Source organism: Vidua chalybeata, chromosome 18, assembly GCF_026979565.1.
Source record: "Vidua chalybeata isolate OUT-0048 chromosome 18, bVidCha1 merged haplotype, whole genome shotgun sequence".
Classification (NCBI taxonomy): Eukaryota; Metazoa; Chordata; class Aves; order Passeriformes; family Viduidae; genus Vidua; species Vidua chalybeata.
Window position 1 is genome coordinate 4452526 of NC_071547.1, and position 17804 is coordinate 4470329.

The 17804-nt window shown below is 54.1% G+C and overlaps 1 protein-coding gene across 3 annotated transcripts; it reads left to right on the top strand.

Annotated features, from left to right (window-relative positions):
• Positions 1–83: 83 nt before the first annotated feature.
• On the top strand, positions 84–15031 carry MVK (mevalonate kinase). Of its 3 annotated transcripts, none has more exons than XM_053959683.1 (10): positions 84–188; positions 272–419; positions 1163–1310; positions 2272–2427; positions 4253–4356; positions 5185–5230; positions 6042–6132; positions 6551–6667; positions 9209–9362; positions 9673–13717. In XM_053959683.1, the coding sequence occupies exons 1-10, from the start codon at positions 111–113 to the stop codon at positions 9822–9824; spliced, it is 1194 nt and encodes a 397-aa protein (XP_053815658.1). In that variant the 5' UTR covers positions 84–110; the 3' UTR covers positions 9825–13717. The 3 variants fall into 3 exon arrangements, with proteins under 3 accessions (XP_053815658.1, XP_053815656.1, XP_053815657.1); XM_053959681.1 differs by lacking the exon at positions 9673–13717 and adding an exon at positions 14536–15031 and having other exon boundaries at positions 97–188; XM_053959682.1 differs by having other exon boundaries at positions 97–188; positions 9629–13717.
• The last annotated feature ends 2773 nt before the right edge of the window (positions 15032–17804 follow it).

Below are 17804 nucleotides of genomic sequence, written 5' to 3' on the forward strand. Positions count from 1 at the left end.
CCGCCCTCGCAGGGAGCCCGGCTATTGGCTGAGCGCAGGGAGGCGGGGCAGGGCGCGGCCCCGATTGGTGGGCGCGGCTGTCAGTCGGCGCGGGCCGTGAGGCAGCGGCGATGTGGGCGCGGGAGCTGGCGGTGTCGGCGCCGGGGAAGGTGATCCTGCACGGGGAGCACGCCGTGGTGCTGGGCAAGGTGAGGGCACGGCGGGCAAAGCGAGGGCTGCCCGGCTCGGTAAGGGCTGTCCGGCCCCGCTGACCGCCGTTCTCCGCCCGCAGGTGGCCCTGGCCGTGGCGCTGGACCTGCGGACGTTTCTCCGCCTGCGGCCCGGCGCTGAGGGCCGGCTGAGCGTCTCCCTGCCCGGCGTCGGCGTCCGGAGGAGCTGGGACACCCCCGGCCTCCGGGCCCTGCGGGGGCGGATCGCAGGCAAGGGCCGGGGGAAGGAGGCGCTGCCCCGGGGCAGTGAGGGGCTCTCGGTACCGTTCGGTGACCGTGCTGGGACCCCCGCCATGAGGTGACCTTGCAGAACCCCCGTGGGGTGACTCTGCAGGGACCCCCGTGGGGTGATTTGTTCCCCCTGCAGTGTTTCGGGGCCTCGCTGTCTCTGACCCCGCTCACTGACCTGTTCCTGCACCTCTCAGTTACTTACATTCCCCTTGTGACCCCGCTGATGCTCAGGTGTCCGTGCGTGGCCCTGTCCCCTCCTGGTTTGGGTTCCAGGGACTTGTTCTGGTGCTGTTGTGGCTCGGCCAATGCTGTGACACAGGCAGGAGCCAGCCTGGGCCTGTTTGCCTGTCTGTCTGTCCCACACCAGCCCTCATGGGAATTTCTGCAGCACCTTGTACTGCCTGGAGCCCCAGGATATGCCGGTTCCAAAATCCACATAGTTAAGGAAGAGTTTGTGACTTGCCATATTTTCCATAGTGAATATGGATGGATGCACTGGGAGGTGTAGGCAGGGAATCAGTTGGAAGTGTGGAAACCCTGGGATTTCAGAGTGCCTGGTGGAGATTTTGCTTTTATTTTATCACAGATCCTCAGGTAGAACCTGAAATTGGCCCCAGCTGATTCTGGCTGCTGTAACAGAATGTTTTGTTGTAAATACTGCTCTCAGTGTAACAATTCCCTGGTTTTTAAGTGTTTAAACTCTCCCCTGCTTGCTTCCATAGCTGATGTTGATGAGTCCAAGTCCCCCAGTGTAGAACAGCTGGATGCACTGAGGGAGTTTGCTGGAATTGCTGCTGAGGCCTCAGCTCCAGAAAGTCTTGCTACTCTTGCCTTCCTGTATATGTGCCTGGCTATTTCTGCTAAGTATGGGTAAGGCTCTGCTCCTGCCCCAGAATTTTGGTGGTGGGTGGGTGCTTCAGGCAGGTGAGCTGGGAGTCTCTGCTCTCACTTAGTTCTGAGGGCTGAAACCAGAGCAGTTCATGCCACAGTCACAACACACACACCCCTCCCTCCAGCAGGCAGCTCCTGTCATCCTGGCTTAGGCTGGAAAAACAGAAATAAACTGTGAATTTGTTGTCTGAACTGAGTCTGATCTTTTTATGGGCTGAATCTGCTTAAAACTCTGAGAACTTGGGGCTGTTCCAGTTCCCAGCCTTGCCCAGCACTGTCAATGATCTCAGTGTGACTGGATGGGTGCTCAGGGCAGTGTCAGAAACCAAAGCAGAGCCCAAATTCCATATTCTCATCCAAGAAATCCAAGATAAGGAACTGGGATGTGCAGCTGGGTTGTGGTTTCCCTGCACTCTCAGGGTGGCACTGGGGCTGTCACTCAGCAGCCCTGAAAAGCTTCTGGGCTTGATTTTGGAGTCTGTAACACAAGCCAGGTGTGTTCAGTGGAGCAAAGGGACGTGGATATGTCCATGTTCCATCTTCCCCACCAGCCTCTTGCTCCAGTGGGATGTGGCTGTGCAATTACACTTTATTCAAAAATGTGTTTACAATCCTGTTTGCAACAACCTCTGAAGGGGCTCTTTATGGTGCTGCTCAGGTATTTAGTTACCAAGTGCCCCTGCTAGCAGCCTGACAAGCTGTGCCAATCATGGATCCAGCTCAGGAGGGCTTTATTCCAGCACAGTGGCTTGGCCAAGGCTGCTCCATTCAGGAATGAGCCCTCCTGAAGCCCCAGTGTGTCAGATGCATGTGCTGATGCTCCAGTTCTCAACCAGCTTTCCCTGTGATCAGTCCTAAGTGGCCTCTTTTGCCTTTTTAATGTTGGCTGGAGGTGGAATTCAGGGTGCTTGTGTCAGTCCCTGTGTGTCTGTTTTTCCAGGGATGTTCCCAGCGTGGATATCGTGGTGTGGTCGGAGCTGCCCACGGGAGCAGGGCTGGGATCCAGTGCTGCCTATGCTGTGTGCCTGGCTGCAGCCCTGCTCATGGTGTGTGGAGCCATCTCCTGCCCACTGCAGGAGGGAGAATCCACAGCCAGGTAAGGAACTCCAGCCTGGGATTCATGGCTCTGCTCCCTGTGCCCCACCTTTCCTTTTTCCTGCACGAATTCTGGCACTGCCACCTCTGCTGGTCTCTCTTGGCTGTCACCACAAGTGACACCCTGAGCCCATCTCCTGTCCATACCCAGTGTTCCCAGCCCTGTCCCAGGCTTTTTAAAACTCCCCCTGTTTCCCTTGTTTAGGGTCAGATAAACATACCTAAAAAGGGGGGGAAAGGCTTTATTTTTTCAACCAAATAAAACACACTGAAATTTTTCAAACTCAGTTTCCTCTGACTCTGAGCATCTTCCAGGTTTTGCTTTGAGTCCTCGAGGATCCTTTCTGGGTTTTTTTTTTTTTTTTTTTTTTTGCATTTCCCATGAATTCTTTTCTGCATGTGCTACATTTCCTCCTGATCTCCTGCCTGTCTTTCCCTTTTATCAGTACCTGATGAAAGAGAGTTTCTTTCCTTCTGCCCTTGGAGCTCCCCTTTGGAAGCCTGGAGTGCTGTGCCCCTGTGAGAGGGAGCTCTGTTTGAAGCTGTTAAAAATCAAAGCTGGAGGGGCAGAACCTCTATTGTGTGGGATTTTGTGTGGGGCTGAGAGTGAGACAGCAAGGGGGGGGTGGTTCTGTGTTCTGCTTCTGAACCAGAATTTGCAGCCTGACCCAGAAACAGGTTCTTGTTGGGAGCACTTTGTCCCCTGTGCTTGTGCAAATCTCCCAAATTGGGAAATAAAAGGGCAGCTCTGAGTGGTGCAGCGAGGATGTCTTCATTCCCTGCTCACCCTCTGTGGCTTCAGCATGGATCCAGCATAATTCCTGCCTTCCAGCTGGCATGCAGAGAGCTGGGGGTGTCAGACTTCAGAAGGGTTTTGCTTTTTTTTTTTTTTTGCAAGAAAAGAACAGCAGGATAGAAAGGCTCCTGTGTCGGGAGGAATCGCAGGCTCTCAAAGAGGATTAAAAACAAGTGGTTTACTCCTGTTCCTGAGGCTGCTGGTGTGAGCTGTTTGCTGAGTGCTCCCAGATTAAATCCTGGCAGGTGGAATGCAATGTGTGTGGACATGGATAAGGACATTCAGCCAAGGCCCAGGGAAGCAGGAGTGAAGGGGAATGGTTTCTGAATGGCAGGTTGCTCTTGGAATTTCTGCTTGCCTTGCAAGATGCTGCGAGGCTTTCCCAAAATGTGGATTTGTGCCGCTGCCTCAGCATGGAATACCTGTTGAATGGACTTGTGGTGTGCAGGGAGGGTCAGAGGTGTGTTTTTGTGCTCAGACTGAGAGCAGGCTTAGATGGGATACTGGGAATTCCTCCCTGTGAGAGTGGTGAGGCTCTGGCACAGGCTGCCCAGAGAAACTGGGGCTGCCCCATCCCTGGAAGTGTCCAAGGCCAGGTTGGACGTGGCTTGGAGCAACCTGGGATAGTGGAAGATGTCCCTGCCCAACCAGGGCCCCACCACCCTCACAGGGAAGAATTTTTCCCTAGTATCCAATCTAAATCTGTTGATCTCTGTCAACTTAAAGCCATTCCCCATTGTCCTGTCATTCCAGGCCCTTGTAAAGAGCCTCTCTCCATCTTTCTTGTAGTCCCTTCAGGCGCTGGAATTAGGTGGCCCCAAAGCTTCTCCTCTCCAGGCTGAACAATCCCAACTCCCTCAGCCTTTCCAGTGTGTGGTAACACACCCTGTTTGGTGAGGTGGGGATGAGTCTGGACTTGAATTCCATTAAATCTGATCTACAACAGGCCAGGGCTGGGATCTTGCCCCTGAACCCTCCCCATCCACTGGTTTGGAGTGGTTTGTGTTGGAGTTACTTCCTTGCCTTCCAGGTGGACAGAAGAAGAACTGACACTGATTAACAGCTGGGCCTTCCAAGGGGAGCGGGTGATCCATGGCAATCCATCGGGTGTGGACAATGCTGTTGGCACCTGGGGTAGGTGTGTTTGCTGCTTCTTGGGCAGAAACTCCCAAATTCAGCTCCCTGTTTTGGCCTGAGTACAGGGAATCCTTCCCCTGACTCAGTTTGCCCCATCTGTGAGCTGGGCCTGGAGCCAGCTGGAATGTTGGGAACGGGCTGCAGGAACACCAGAGCTCTGTCCTCCCAGGCAGGTGCCACGGGGCAGAGACCTCACTGCAAATAACTGATATTTAAACATTCTGCAGTGAACAAAGCAACCTAATCCTGTCCCAGGGATAATGCAGGGGAAAATGCAGTTGGACAGCTGTCATTTAGTTTCAATTAGCAGAGACTTCCCAGTGTTTTGAAAGTGTCCTTGGAGACTGTTAATAATCTTTCTAATGAGACCTAATCACAGTGCCTCTGTGAGGGTAGGAGCCAAGTGAGACATTCCTTCTGGACAATGAAATTCCGTGCTGCAGGATGGCTGCTGACACCAGTGCACACGTTCAGTCCATGGAATCCCATGTGCTTGGCTCTGCCACAGGGAATCACTGCTGGATTCTGTTTTCTCAGGAGAGGTTTCACGCTGGCCAAACTCTTTACCTTTTCAAAAATTATTTGATGTGATCCTGGAGGAGAGGAGAGCAAAGGGAAAGGCCTTGGGTTGAGCACATCCAGCCAGACCCTCTCATTAAGGCAGCAGGGTGAGGCAGGGCCGTGCTGCTGGAGAACATGGTTCATTTAGCTGGTGTTTCTTGCAATTACTGTCACAGGCTCTGGGTGAGGTTCTGAAGATGAAAGACCTTCTGTGTTATCTCTTAGCTCTCTCTGTACTGAGACAATACATGTATTCTACTTTAGGTGGAGCCCTGAGATACCAAGCAGGAAAAATCACACCATTAAAGAGGTAATATTGGAGTTTAAAAATAACCCTCACACACGGTGGGTGGAACATGTCAGAGAGGCTCTGGGTGGGTGTTGGAGGGTATGAGGATGATGGGAGATGGCTGGAGTGTGGGAAGGGTTCTGCAGCCCCATTTTGGGTGTGGGCAGCCTCAGTTGTTGGGGTGGATGGGTACAATAAAACATTTGGTCATTATCTGACATTAGATGAACACAGCACAAAGGATCAATATTAATTTCATGGCATTATGGGCAGCAGGAATGGATCTGCTCCTGGCAGCAAATGACATTGTGGGGAGGGGGAACTTTGTGCTTACCTGGTGGTGGGAAAACCCATTGGCAGAGAGAAATCTGGGTCCTGTGTGTTCCCTCTGCCTCCTGCCAGAGAAGTATAATCTGACTCCATTAAAATCTTTCACAGTGCATGAAATTGCTCTATTAGCAGTTAATGGCCACTACTGGCTACTCTTGTAGAGAGTATTTCAAAGGAAAAAATTTGCTTGAAAAACATGGATTTTAGTAAATACATTACAGTCCTATTTATAGCTCTGGTACAGTTGTTCCTTGTATGCAGGAGGAACAAGCCTGAACCCAGCCAGCACTGAAACACCTGCTGAAGTCCTGTAAAATGAATGGGACTCCTTATCCTGCTCAAAGAGGCCTTTTGAGGCAGAATAAGCTGTAGCCTTGGGGAGTGTGAAGGAAAGAGGCCAGGAGATGTTCCCTGCCCGTGGCAGAGAGTTGGAATGAGATGAGCTTTAAGGTCCCTTCCCATCCAAAGCGCTCTGGGATTCTCTGTCTCCTGTTGCTTTCAGGGTGCCCACACTGAGGATCTTGCTGACCAACACAAAAGTCCCTCGGAGCACCAAGATCCTGGTGGCTGGTGTAAAGGAGAAGATCCTGAAGGTGCAGGTGGTTGTGGGATGGAGATGTGGGGGATAACCTCTGTGAGGAAACCCTCATGCAGGGACTCCCCTCATGTGGGACTGCAGGTCCCACAGGGATCTTTTGGGACATCTCTCCTGTAGCCACTATATTCCTATCTCCCAACTGCTTGGGAATGGGGTTTCAGCTCATCTCCTCCCTTCCTCCAGTTTAACAGGAGTTAAAATCACCAATTTGCAATCATGAAAAGAGCAGTTCCTTCCTCTGGCCTGTTTCCTTCTCTTCCTCCCTTTTCTGCAGCCAGGAGCAGGTTACCGTTGCCCTGCTCTGGGAATGAGTGAGGAATTGCCCAGCTCAAAGAGACTGGGACCAGTTTCCTCCCAGTGGCATTGGAAGAGAAGCAAGCAGGCACCTGACATCCCTCCTTCCCCCTTTCCAGTTCCCTGCCATAATGAACCCAGTGCTGGACTCCATTGATGCCATTTCTCAGGAGTGCCAAAGTGTTCTGGAAGCGATGCCTGCAAATCCATCACCAGAGCATTACCCTGTGCTGGAGGTAAGGGGCTTGCTCACCAGTATTTTTAGCCACTGTTACTGTTGAACATCAAAATGTCATTTAAAGAACATTAGATCTGAGGAAAAAAAAATGATAGCAGGAAATGTTCAGCTTCAAGTGAAACCGTGGTCCCGGTGTGCTGCTTTTAATGCCCTTCCTGGAGCCTGGAGACAGAAGCTGCTGCTGGTGCCTCTTCCCAGCTGTGTGCAGGGAGGGAGGGGCAGGCCTGGGGCTCTGGGGACCTGTGGCTCTGGAGGGTTTGTTTCTCTTGCATTGAGTGCCACGGCTCTGGCAGTCGCTGCCTGTGAAGCAACTGCTCTGTCACTGCCAGGGCTGGAGCGAGGAGAGCCCAGAGCCACTGGTTTGTGATGGACTGACTGGTTCCCAGCCAGCTCCTGGTGCTCCACGCTCATCCTGGCTCCGGAGAGCCACAGACAGAGCTGTGCCCAGAGCTGACCTGACATTGATGCACGAGGTGCACACAAAGATCTGTTTGTCTTGGCTTTGCTCAAAGAGCAGAGGCTGGGGAGGGGGGAGGAACAGGCTTCCGAGTGGAAGAAGTGCTGAGAGTGCTGTAATGCTGCTCCACAGCACCGTGGGGGAGGGATGTGTGGCCGTGTCCCAGCTGAGGCAAACCTGGCCTGGCCCTGGGAGCCAGCTTGGACACTCAGGAACCATTTGGTACCAGTCCTTGTTGGCATCTGGATGCTTCCCCTTGGCTCTCATGAGGACCTCTGCTTGTCCTTGCTCTTGCTCTGGGTTGCTCCCATGGGATTCATAGCACAGTCCTGCTCCCTTGGCACCAGGGGGTGGTGGGATTCTGGACCCCCCAGGGTGGGCTGAGCTGCCATCAGCTGAGGGAGGTCTGCAGTCTGTTCACAGCACAGCTTCACACAGCTCCTCATCTTCATTCCACATCCTCAGGCTGTCAGAAGTGTCAGGGGACAGGGAAGAGAGGGGATAATTTGAGTTGTGCTTTGAGATCCTCACATGGAAAATGCCAAAGCATCCTTGTGTCCCACACCCGGGAAGCAGCACTGCAGTGAGCAGGTTCCTGTCTTGAATCTTGTTGTTTTGTCTTGTGCTTGAAGAGCCCACAGAGGCCCAGCTGATTAGATGCAGCACATAGATACATAAATACATCTTTTGGGCTGTTTCTGAAATGTGCAGCTCTGGCCAGCGCTGTATTTGAACCATGGAACTAGTCTAGTGTGTCATAAGCTGTCATTGGATTCCTGGCAGATTTTGGATCAGGAGATGACAGGTGTCTTGGATCATCACAGGCAGTGCTGTGCCCTCACTCAGGCATATAAAGAGCCTCTGGATGGACGTGTGTCCTCCCCAGCCTGGAGTGGGTGGTGGCTGAGCTCTGCCTGCCACCCACTCCTTGCTCTTCCCACAGTTCCTTAAACACTGGGCAGAAATGCTCTGGAGAGGGGTGAGGAATTCTTTCTGCAGTGTCCCCTCCTGTGTGGTGTTGGCAGGATTCCTGGGGGGAGCTGAGGGAGGGGGATGTGGCTGACACCTGCCCTGCTGCTCCCTGTGCACAGAGCCCCTCCTGGCTCACTGGGAACTGCAGGCAGGGAAGAGCTCAGTGCTGCTTGCTGGGGGAGGGAGCACAGGGCTGGGAGGGTCCTGTGGTGCTCAGGGAGCCGGTGTCTGCTCCTGGCCCTGCTCCAGACTTGCTCCAAGCACAGGCCAAGCCCTTCCCTCTGCTCCTGAATTCCTCACCTGCCCTGCTGGGAAGGGAGAAGCTGTAACTTCCACTTCTGTGTGGTGTTGTCCATCCCTTGGGCTGTTGGGACCTTGCTGCTGGGGCAGCTTTCTCCAGGAGTAGCAGGTCTGGCTGGCTGGGAGGCATGGCAGGGATGTTCCTACAGCTCTGCCAGGAGGGTGGGCTGTGCTGCTCCCAGAGGGAAGGACCCTCTCAACCCCACTCGAGCTGGGTGCCAGATTCCCAACGTGGTGCTGCCGAGAGGCTCCTTGGCTCCCAGCCCGGGCCCTGCCCATGAGGAGGGAGAAGTGCAGCACAGAGCAAACAAAGGGACGTCCCTGTGTGTCACCTCTCCAGTGATGCCTCAGCCGTGTCCCTGGATTTGGCTTTGCTGGATGGATTGCAGAGCAGGGCAGGGTGACAGCCAGGAATGAGAGCTGCTGGCTCGGTGCCCTTCCCACGGCCGGCGAGGGGCCTTGCACAGCCTCCTGCTCAGCACTCGAGTGACAGGGCAGAGGAGAAGCAGTCAGGAGGCATTGGAGAGCTCTGGAAAAAATTCCTGATGGCAGCTTGCAGTGATCAGGATTTTCTTGAAAGGTGCAGGAGCTGCTGTACTCCTGTCACTGTGCAAGTTTTGATGGGGTCAGGGTCACATGAGCAGCTCAGAGCTCAGACTCTGGCCTGACCTTGCTCCTTGGTGCTGGTGGCCAAATTTCTGCAGAAATGAGGTGGTTGTGAAGGGGTGGCTTGGAAGGCAGAGCTGCCACTGCTGTAAAGAGCCTCTGTCTCCTTGTGTGCTCATCTTCTCTCTTTGTGGTTGCTTTTAGGAATTCTTTGACATAAACCAGCACCACTTAAATGTGCTTGGAGTGGGCCACCCCTCCCTGGACAGGCTGTGCCAGGTGACAGCGTCCCACAGCCTGCACAGCAAACTGACCGGGGCTGGTGGGGGTGGCTGTGGCATCACCCTGCTGCCACCAGGTCAGTACAGCCCCTTGGGCATCTCCCTCTTCCTCACAGCTCTGGGGAGGGGGGCAGGTCTGGGAGCAGAGGAATCACTGCCAGCCCTGGTCTGCCTCTGGAGGGATGGGTGGGATGTGTCCCAGCACTGCCTGGCACTGTGGGTTGCAGTGTGTGATCCAGGGCTGATTCAGAGTGTTCATTTATGTGTGTCAGCCCCTGAGGGTGCTGGCCCTGTGCCAGGGGCTGTGTTTGGAGGAGCCATGGCCCTTTCCCTCTCCCTGCAGTGGTTGAACTGACTCTCTGGCTGCTCTTGCCTTGCTCTTGGCAGACACCTCCCCGCTGGCCGTGGAAGCAGCCAAGCAAGACTTGTGTGCCTGTGGATTTGAATGCTGGGAGACCAAGATTGGGGCCCCGGGGGTGACCCTGCACTCCTGCTCCTCTCTGAGTGCCCAAGTGCTGCACGCGCTCGCCCAGAGCTGAGCTGCTGCCTCTGGCAGGCCTGAGCTCTTGGCACCACGTCCTCGGAGCTTTGTGTGCCCAGATGCCTGGAAACTTCTTTCCCCTCTCCTGTGTGGCTGAGGGCCTCCAGACGTGGGCATGGAGCCAGTTTGGGGCATGGTGTCACTGGGATTTGGGGCTGCAATGGGGACCTGGGAGCACCCACCCAGTGGTGTTTGACCAAGGCTCTCGAAAATCCTGGTTTGAATTTCCTTCCTCAACTGCTGTGCTGATCCCAAGGGGCAGGAGAAGAGGGGCTTGGCTGGATTCCAGGGTGGATAACGACACTTTGCTGCTTCAGATGCATGTGGTGTCTCTTCCCTCATCCCTGCTGTCCTGTGGGAGCTGGCAAGGTGGATGTGCACGGTGCTTTGATGTTTTTGGGTGAAGAGCATCTTTGGCAGCTCAGGGCTTGATGCTCATGTCTCTGTTTCTTCTGGACTACATTCCTAGTGAAGAGCAAACCTTTAATAGAGCTCTTCCCTGCTATTAATTAAGTGTTGGGTAATTAAGATGCAAGATAAATTGCAATTTTAGTGAAATTACGGATTTTCACTCCTTTCCATAATCTCTGCCTGGGCTGATAAGCGGAGTCCTGTAGTCAGGCTCTGGTTTTTATTCACGTGTTCAAGGTCTGATTCAAACAGCACCTTCATGGAGGGCAGCTCCAGGCCAAGGGCAGGCTTAAAATTCCTCCTTGTAAAAGCTTTTCTCTCACACTTCAGTCTTGAATCAGCATGGCCCTGACCCTGCCTGGTGTTTGGTTTACTTTGGTGTAATTAAGTAGGGGAAAGAAACCCAAACCACGTCCTCAAAAGCTCACCATAAGTTGCAGTTGACAAACTCTAAAACCTAAATGCATTTAGACTTATTACAGAAATGTAAATGCATTTTTTACTCCTGAAATTTTAATGAGCTGTGCCACAGAACGAAGGGGAAGTGGCTGAGGCCAGAATCTCTGGGAGTCATAAGCTGACTCTGAGGGACTGTGATCTCTGCTGTACCTGCCAAGGGGGTTTTATCATCACTCTGTTTGTCTGAGGTGGGTTTTTAAGTGGGTTTTTAAGTGTAGCTGTGTTCAAGAATCGCTTCACTCAAAGCTGAGTAATGAATTGGCAGAGGTGGGGAATTTGCCTTCCCCTTCCAGCCCAGGGATAAAAAAAATCAAGTGTGAGAAGCTGAGATGTTCTAGCTCTAAACTCCCAGCATCATGGTGACCAGCTTTAGTTCCCTGATCCCATGTAAAACTGTCTCTGGTTTTAATAAATCCATGGGTTTTTTATGTGCAAAGTGTTCTTTGATAATTATTCTGGATACAAAAGGAAAAAAGCACCTTACACTGCTTCAGGAAAGCAGGTCTCAGATGCTGCCTTTCTACATGTCTAATTACAATTCCAATTTGCATCTGAGAGCTGCTTTACACTAATCACAAGTCAGAAAGGCTGATAAATAATTTACCATTTTCTAATACAGTGTAATCAATGTGAGGATCTGGGAGCGTGTTGACTTTAACCACTTACATGTGTCGACTTTGTGATGTTGGCACAAAGAGATGCCAGATCCAGCACAGGGAACTTTCCTTCAAAACAGCATGTCTGGGGCTGAGCCTTGTTGGCTCTGAAGGCTGGGGACTAGAACTGAGGGAAAATTCACAGAATCCCAGGATCATTCAGCTTGGGAAAGCTTTCTAAGGTCATCACGTCCAACCTATGACCAATCCCCACTTTCCCACCCAACCCAGAGCACTGAGTGTCACATCCAGGCGTTCCTTGGACACCTACAGGGATGGGGACTCCAAACATCCCTGGGCAGCCCCTGCCAAGGCCTGACCACGCTTTCCATGAGGAAATTCCTCCTGATGTCCAGCCTGAGTGCTCATCGTGCTCTGCTCTGTGGCAGAGTGGAAGTGGTGACATTCCGGGGCAGGGAGGGTGGTGGCAGTGTCGTGGCAGGAGGGTGACCCGTACTGGGGTCTGTGGGAGGGGTCCAGGGTGACACAGGCACTGCTGGGATCTGCCTTCCCTGTGCCACAGGGACCAGATCTGCCGAAGTCAGCAGCTGGAGCCAGTCCCAGTCTGGAGTGAGCACAGATTTCACATCCATCTGTGAGCAGGGGAGTGCCCATTCCGTCCTTTCCAAACTCCTCCTTCACCAGCTCCATCAAACGCTCCGCAGGGGCATTGCTACACCGGGGATAGCCCGAGGGGTGGCTGGAATGTTCCTGACCCCACCTTCCACACGGGAATCACCCCTGCACTCACACCGAGTTCACCGTGACTCCTGAGCCCTGGGGCACACGGAAACCATCCCTGCCCCTCCTCGGCCCGGGGCAGCAGGAGCAGCTGCTGCCGTGGGACTGCTGCCCCACGGGACACGGAGCGGGGCAGAAGGAGGCACAGCTCTGTCTCTCTTGTGTTTTGCTGCTTTGGAAGCAAAACTGAAGCCTGTGGAGCGTGTTCTCCCCAGGGATCAGCCCCTCCTCTCCCAGGCACCCCGCGGGACGGATGTGCAGCAGGGCAGCGATTGCTGCTGAAGGATTAGCCTGGTAATTTGGCTAATTTTTCTTGAGCTTCATTTTTCACATTACGAGCTCTGTAGCAAGACTAACGAGCCTGGCTTTGCCTCTAATAGCCAGCACAGGGACGGGGAGCGGAGGCTGTGCTCCAGCCTGAAGGAGGGATTGAGGAATTGCAGAGCGTGGGGGTGCTGTGAGAGCTGGGGGGCCACCGGTGTTTAGTGACAACAAAAAGAGAAACACTTTGAATAAAAATACCTTTTAAATCTTCCTTGTCCTTCACAGCCAGTGCCCGGGGCAGCATCGCTGCCGGGGTGTCTCCCCCCATCCCTGGGGAATGTCCCGGTGCCCCGGAGGGCTCCTGGCCTCCCTCGGCACATCCTCCCCTGAGCCGGACCCCGGCGCTCCCCGCCCGGCCCTGGCAGGCACAGATGGTATTATTGTTTGTTTGCACTCGGTGTCAGCAGTGCCTTCTTTCTGCTCCGCTGAGTAGATGCTGAGGAGGCAGTGACATTATTGGAGATCGCGGAGAGAGCAGGAACAGGGTCAGCGAGAGAGAGGAAATGTCAGCGCGCAGTCCCGCGGGGCTGGGGGGCCGCTCACACCCCCGGGGCTCCCGCTGCTCCAGGGGTCCCTCCTGGGGACAGGAGGTGACACTGGGACCCCCTGCTGGGCCAGTGCCATGTCCTCGGACACACTTGGAGGGTTTGGGAGGTGTGCGGGTCCCCCGGGGCGAGTAGGGACATCCCCCGAGCCATTTTAAGGGCGATTTCTGCATCTGGCACCTCCCTTGTCTCCTCTGCTTCCCATCCCCAGGGATTCTGGGGCTCCCCCATTCCCTGGGCTCATGGGGAGCCCGTCCCCCCTGTCCCCCCCCATCCCTCTCCCCTCCCAGTGCGCTGAAGGTTTTGAAAGTTAAGTATTACCGTCTGCTTTGTTGTTGCCTAACTACGACAGACAAATTGAGAACTAGTTGTCAAAATGTCAGTGCACAACAAATCAACATTCAAAATGAGTCTCAGCGCTATGTGGTGTATAATTAAAAAAAAATCCTTTTTAGAAATTTCAGCAAGCGTTGGCTCTGCTTTATATTTGTCTGTGTGATTAATAAAGGCAGCTAATTTTCAGACTTTAAAAACAGCTAGAAAATAGCTCCTAATTACATATTAGGTTCCAAGCGGCCCCCGCTGAGCGAGGCTGGTATTGGTGGGCCAGAGAATTTGGCAGGGGCTTAATTACATTCTGAGCATCATCTAATTTTAGTTAAATGTAATGTAATCAGCAGCAGATGTCTGAAATAAAATATGAATTATGAATATGATGAAATTTCATTCTTGAATAAAAAAGTAATTTGCTATTTAGTTCATTAAAGTCGCAGAGGTTTATTAGGGAGCAGGTACACGGTGTGGCTGGGTTCTATTAAAATGATATTTCAGAGGGAGAAGGAAATTGCATTAAAGGTGCTAAAATATTCTGCCAGGATGCTGTGCCGGGTGGGAATGAACGTTTACAAAAATAACGGAGCCCTGGGGCAGTGCCAGCCCCTCGGCTCCGGAGCTTCCATTTACGCAAGGTGACGTCCTGGGGGGACCCGGGGTGGGCTCTGCACCCCTCTGGGTGTCCTGAGGGCAGCTGGGCTCTCCTTGCTGGTGGGCTCTGTTATTTCACAGAATCCCAGGATCATTCAGCTTGGGAAAGACCTCCAAGAGCGTGGAGTCCAAGCTGTGCCCGATCCCCACTTTGTCACCAGCCCAGAGCATTGAGTGCCACATCCAGGCCACTTCCCCGGGGATGGGGACTCCAAACCTCGCTGGGCAGCCCCTGCTAAGGCCTGACCACCTTTTCCATGAGGAAATTCCTCCTGATGTCCTCCTGACCCTCCCCTGGCACAGCTTGAGGCCACGGGGACGAGGCATCCCGGCACACATTGAGCTGGGATCCGTGTGCCTTATTCCAGCTTGTCCAGGAAAATGAAGCCTCAATTCTCCCATCAGCTCCAGGACTGTGGTGGAACCTCCTGGGACAGCGTCTCCTGGACATTCTCCCTGCAACATCCTCTGCAGTTTCAGCTCTGAAGTTGAAATTGCTTTTCTCTATCCCTCAGTGGCCTGAGCTGACAGATAAGCATCTCCTGGCGAGGGGGAAGGATGGTGTGTTCATTATTTCCTTGTATTACAGATCCTGTCATTTTAATCCCTCCTGGATGCCGGGCATCACCTTCAAACCCTGCCCACTTCCAGGGTGCTCTCCAAGAAAACTCCATGGCCGATTCATCCTGCATGGCAGGAAATCCCAGGGCACAGCCAGGCAGCTCCGGTGATGCTCTGGCTCGGTCCCGGTGCTGGCGCCGTGGCACAGCCAGGCTGCTGCTCACCGGCGTGGGTTCACCGTCCTCCCTCTTCTATTCATCAAGGGCATGACAGCTAAAATTCATTTGAAGATGAAGAAAGTGCCGGCTAATCCTTTCTGGGAGACAGTGATAGACTGGCGGCTCGGGAAGAATTGCACAGCAGTAATGAAATTAGGCTAAAACTGCTGGCGGATAGCAGATAATTGCCCTTGTCTGTCACGAGGAATAACATCTCCCAAATCCAACACAATGATTGTTAAAGTTGCAGGAATTTATTTTATTTATTTTATGGGCTCGGGGTTGGCTTTCCGAAGGTCTTTCCCAGGAAAATAAAGGAGGGGGAGCTGCACGCTCGCCTCCCGCCTTCCCCCGGGTGCTTCCGCTGCCACAGCAGCTCGTTAGCCCTGACGAAGCAGCATCACCACGATGACAAGGACACCCCGCTGGGGCCACTCCGGGGAGCAGGAGCTGAACCGGCCGGCACAAGCTGCTTGGAGGAGCTGCTGGAAGTGCCAGTCCATCCCCAGCTCCCACTGACCTTCTGGTGCTTTCCAGGAGGAATCCATCCGCCGACACCGGGTGCCCGCCTGGTGCTGGGGCGGGTCCCGGTGCCACGGTGGCCACACAAGTCCCGGTCCCGTGTCCAGGCTGACCAGCAGCCATTTGTTGTGTAATTGATGGGGCGGTGGCGGCCCAGCGCGGGTGAGTGACTGCGCCGGCCGGCGACGGCGATGTTTTATCCGCCGGGGCTGGCACGGGTAATTTACTGTGCTCGGCAATAACATATTTCACTTCCCGTCTCCCAGATGAAGATTACTTGTGTTTGAAAGTGCCTGAACACACACTCAATTCTGCTTAAACGCTCGCAGCCAGCCGAGCGCGGCTCGGCCCCGCGCCGGGGTGGCACAGGGATGAGGATGGGGACAAGGATGGGGACAAGGATGGGGACAGGCTGGAGCACGGCCCGTGCTCCCTCTGGAGCCACTCGCAGCGCTGGGGAAAACCCCCCGCAGCGCCCGGCGCAGCGGCTGGAAATATTCCATCCACCTTCCCTGACATTTCGTCTGGCCGGGCGAGGAGCTCCGTGGCATTTCCGAGAGGGGCTGGGGAAAGGTCAGGGGGTGGAAAAGGTTGGCAGGGTCGGTGCTCCAGCCTCATCCCGAGGCTGCTCCTGACCCCCCTGGACAATTGCAGCACAGGCACCGCATGGGCAGGATATCCCTCCCAGTGCTGGGATATCCCTTCCAGTGCTGGGAATGCCATGTGCTGTTTTGGGATGCCTGAGCCACCTGAGAGATGAGTCAGCACCAGCAAGGAGGGTTCTTGTGTGCACCCCCAAAAACTCCCTGTGAGAGGCAGGTGTGAGGGAGGGCAGGAGCTGGGGCTGCAGGGGTGAGGGGCTCAGAGCCATGGGGATGTGGCAGGGCCGTGCTGCCAGGGCTGGATCCCACCCAGCTCCTTCTCTTGCCAACAGCTCTGGGTGAGATCTGGGCAGAGCCGAGCTGGGGGTGTGGAAGCCCAAGGCTGACCCTGCTGACCCCCTGCGACCCCCGGGTGAGGTGCTGGCCCCAGTGCTGCCACTCCTCCTGCCGGTGCTGGCACATCCCCAGCGTTCCCCACACGGCGCTGCCATCAGTTAATGGATGCTGATGTGTCACCCAGCCCATTTGTCTTCATTTGGTGCCAGCCGGCGGCTGCGGGGATGCGCCAGGGCTGGGCACAACGCCCTGGAGCCGCAGCCTGGCCTGGCAGCAGGATGGGGGACTGGCATGGCCAGCACGACCAAAAGTGGATGTTGATGTCCGTTCCCATTCCCAGCGGGACTCCCTGGTCGCTTTGCAGGCAGGGACTGCCAGCCTGAGACCCCGGCAGGGCTGGGGACACCTTCCTTGTTTGTGGCACGACCTCTGTGTGCCACCGTGCCTGCTGAGCCGGTGTCCCAGGGGAGGTGGGCATGGATTTGGGGGCACAGCGAGGCAGGGACCAGATGAGCTGGCCCAGAGGTCCCTCCAGCTCCCCACAGCCACCATCATCCTCCCTCAGTGGGGGATGGCACTGTCACCACCGTGTCCCGCCGGATTCCGGGATGGAACCTCTCCGCTGGAGCTGGGTAATTTCTGATTAAGGATTACTGTACCATCAGCTTTGGTTTGATTGCAGATGTTTTTAATTATATCGTATAAGATCGTATTATGTAATTGCATTTATCTGATTGAAGCCTTAATTGTAGGATTTCATAATGGTTTGACTGGGTAAATACACCGTCGTGTCTGTTGTCCCCCACCGAAAATTAGGTGCTTCATGTCTTTATTGCATTATCCTGGAGAGGAGCTTAAATTGGGAAGGAAGGAATTAGGAGAGAGAGAAGAAAGGAAAGGCGAGTTTGCCATAGGATCATGGAATCCTGGAATGGTTTGGGTTGGAAGGGACCTTGAGGATCATCTCCTTCCAACCCCGTGCCATGGACAGGGACACCTTCCACTAGAGCAGGTTCCTCTCCCATGGACAAGATGTCTTTTTTCTCTTCCCAATCCCAGAGATCGTGGTCCCCTTCCCACCTGGGCTCTGGAAGCACCAGCAACCACCAGAGCTCATCCCAAACATCCCCTCCAGCCGAGTGTCCCGGGGGCAGCCACTCTCCCAAAAGCAGGTGAGGGAGGGCAAAAATTCCTATTTCCATTAATGACTGTACACAGCGAAATAATTGGAAATCTCCCCACCTTAATTCCCTAAAAAAAGCATTAATGAGCTGCTGGCAAGGGGGGGTCTGAGCTGCACCTCCCACCCTCGGTGGGGGGGGGTCTCTGCGTCTCCCCCTGGCAATTAAAGGGAGGTTTGGGGTTTTGTGGGAGCTTTTTTCCCGGCTGTAATCCACAACATGTGGTTCACACGGAGCCTCCTGGCTAATGGGTTTAGGATTACGGGAATATGCACAAATCCAGCGGCTCGCTGTCACTCCGCTCGGCACGCTAAGGTGATTTCATTAGGATTTAGGTTTAGAGAAAAGTCTCTCTGTCTCTCTGCCCCCGCCCCCTTCTCTCCCCTTAATATTATTTTTATTCAATTACATCAGCAATTCATGAAACTTCAAAGCCGT

Bases quoted from the DNA above. Each gene is read 5' to 3' on its own strand.
- MVK (XM_053959681.1), top strand. From the start codon at position 111: ATGTGGGCGCGGGAGCTGGCGGTGTCGGCGCCGGGGAAGGTGATCCTG. The intron at 189-271 runs GTGAGGGCACGG...CTCCGCCCGCAG, and splicing joins ACGCCGTGGTGCTGGGCAAG to GTGGCCCTGGCCGTGGCGCT. The intron at 420-1,162 runs GCAAGGGCCGGG...TTGCTTCCATAG, and splicing joins CCTGCGGGGGCGGATCGCAG to CTGATGTTGATGAGTCCAAG.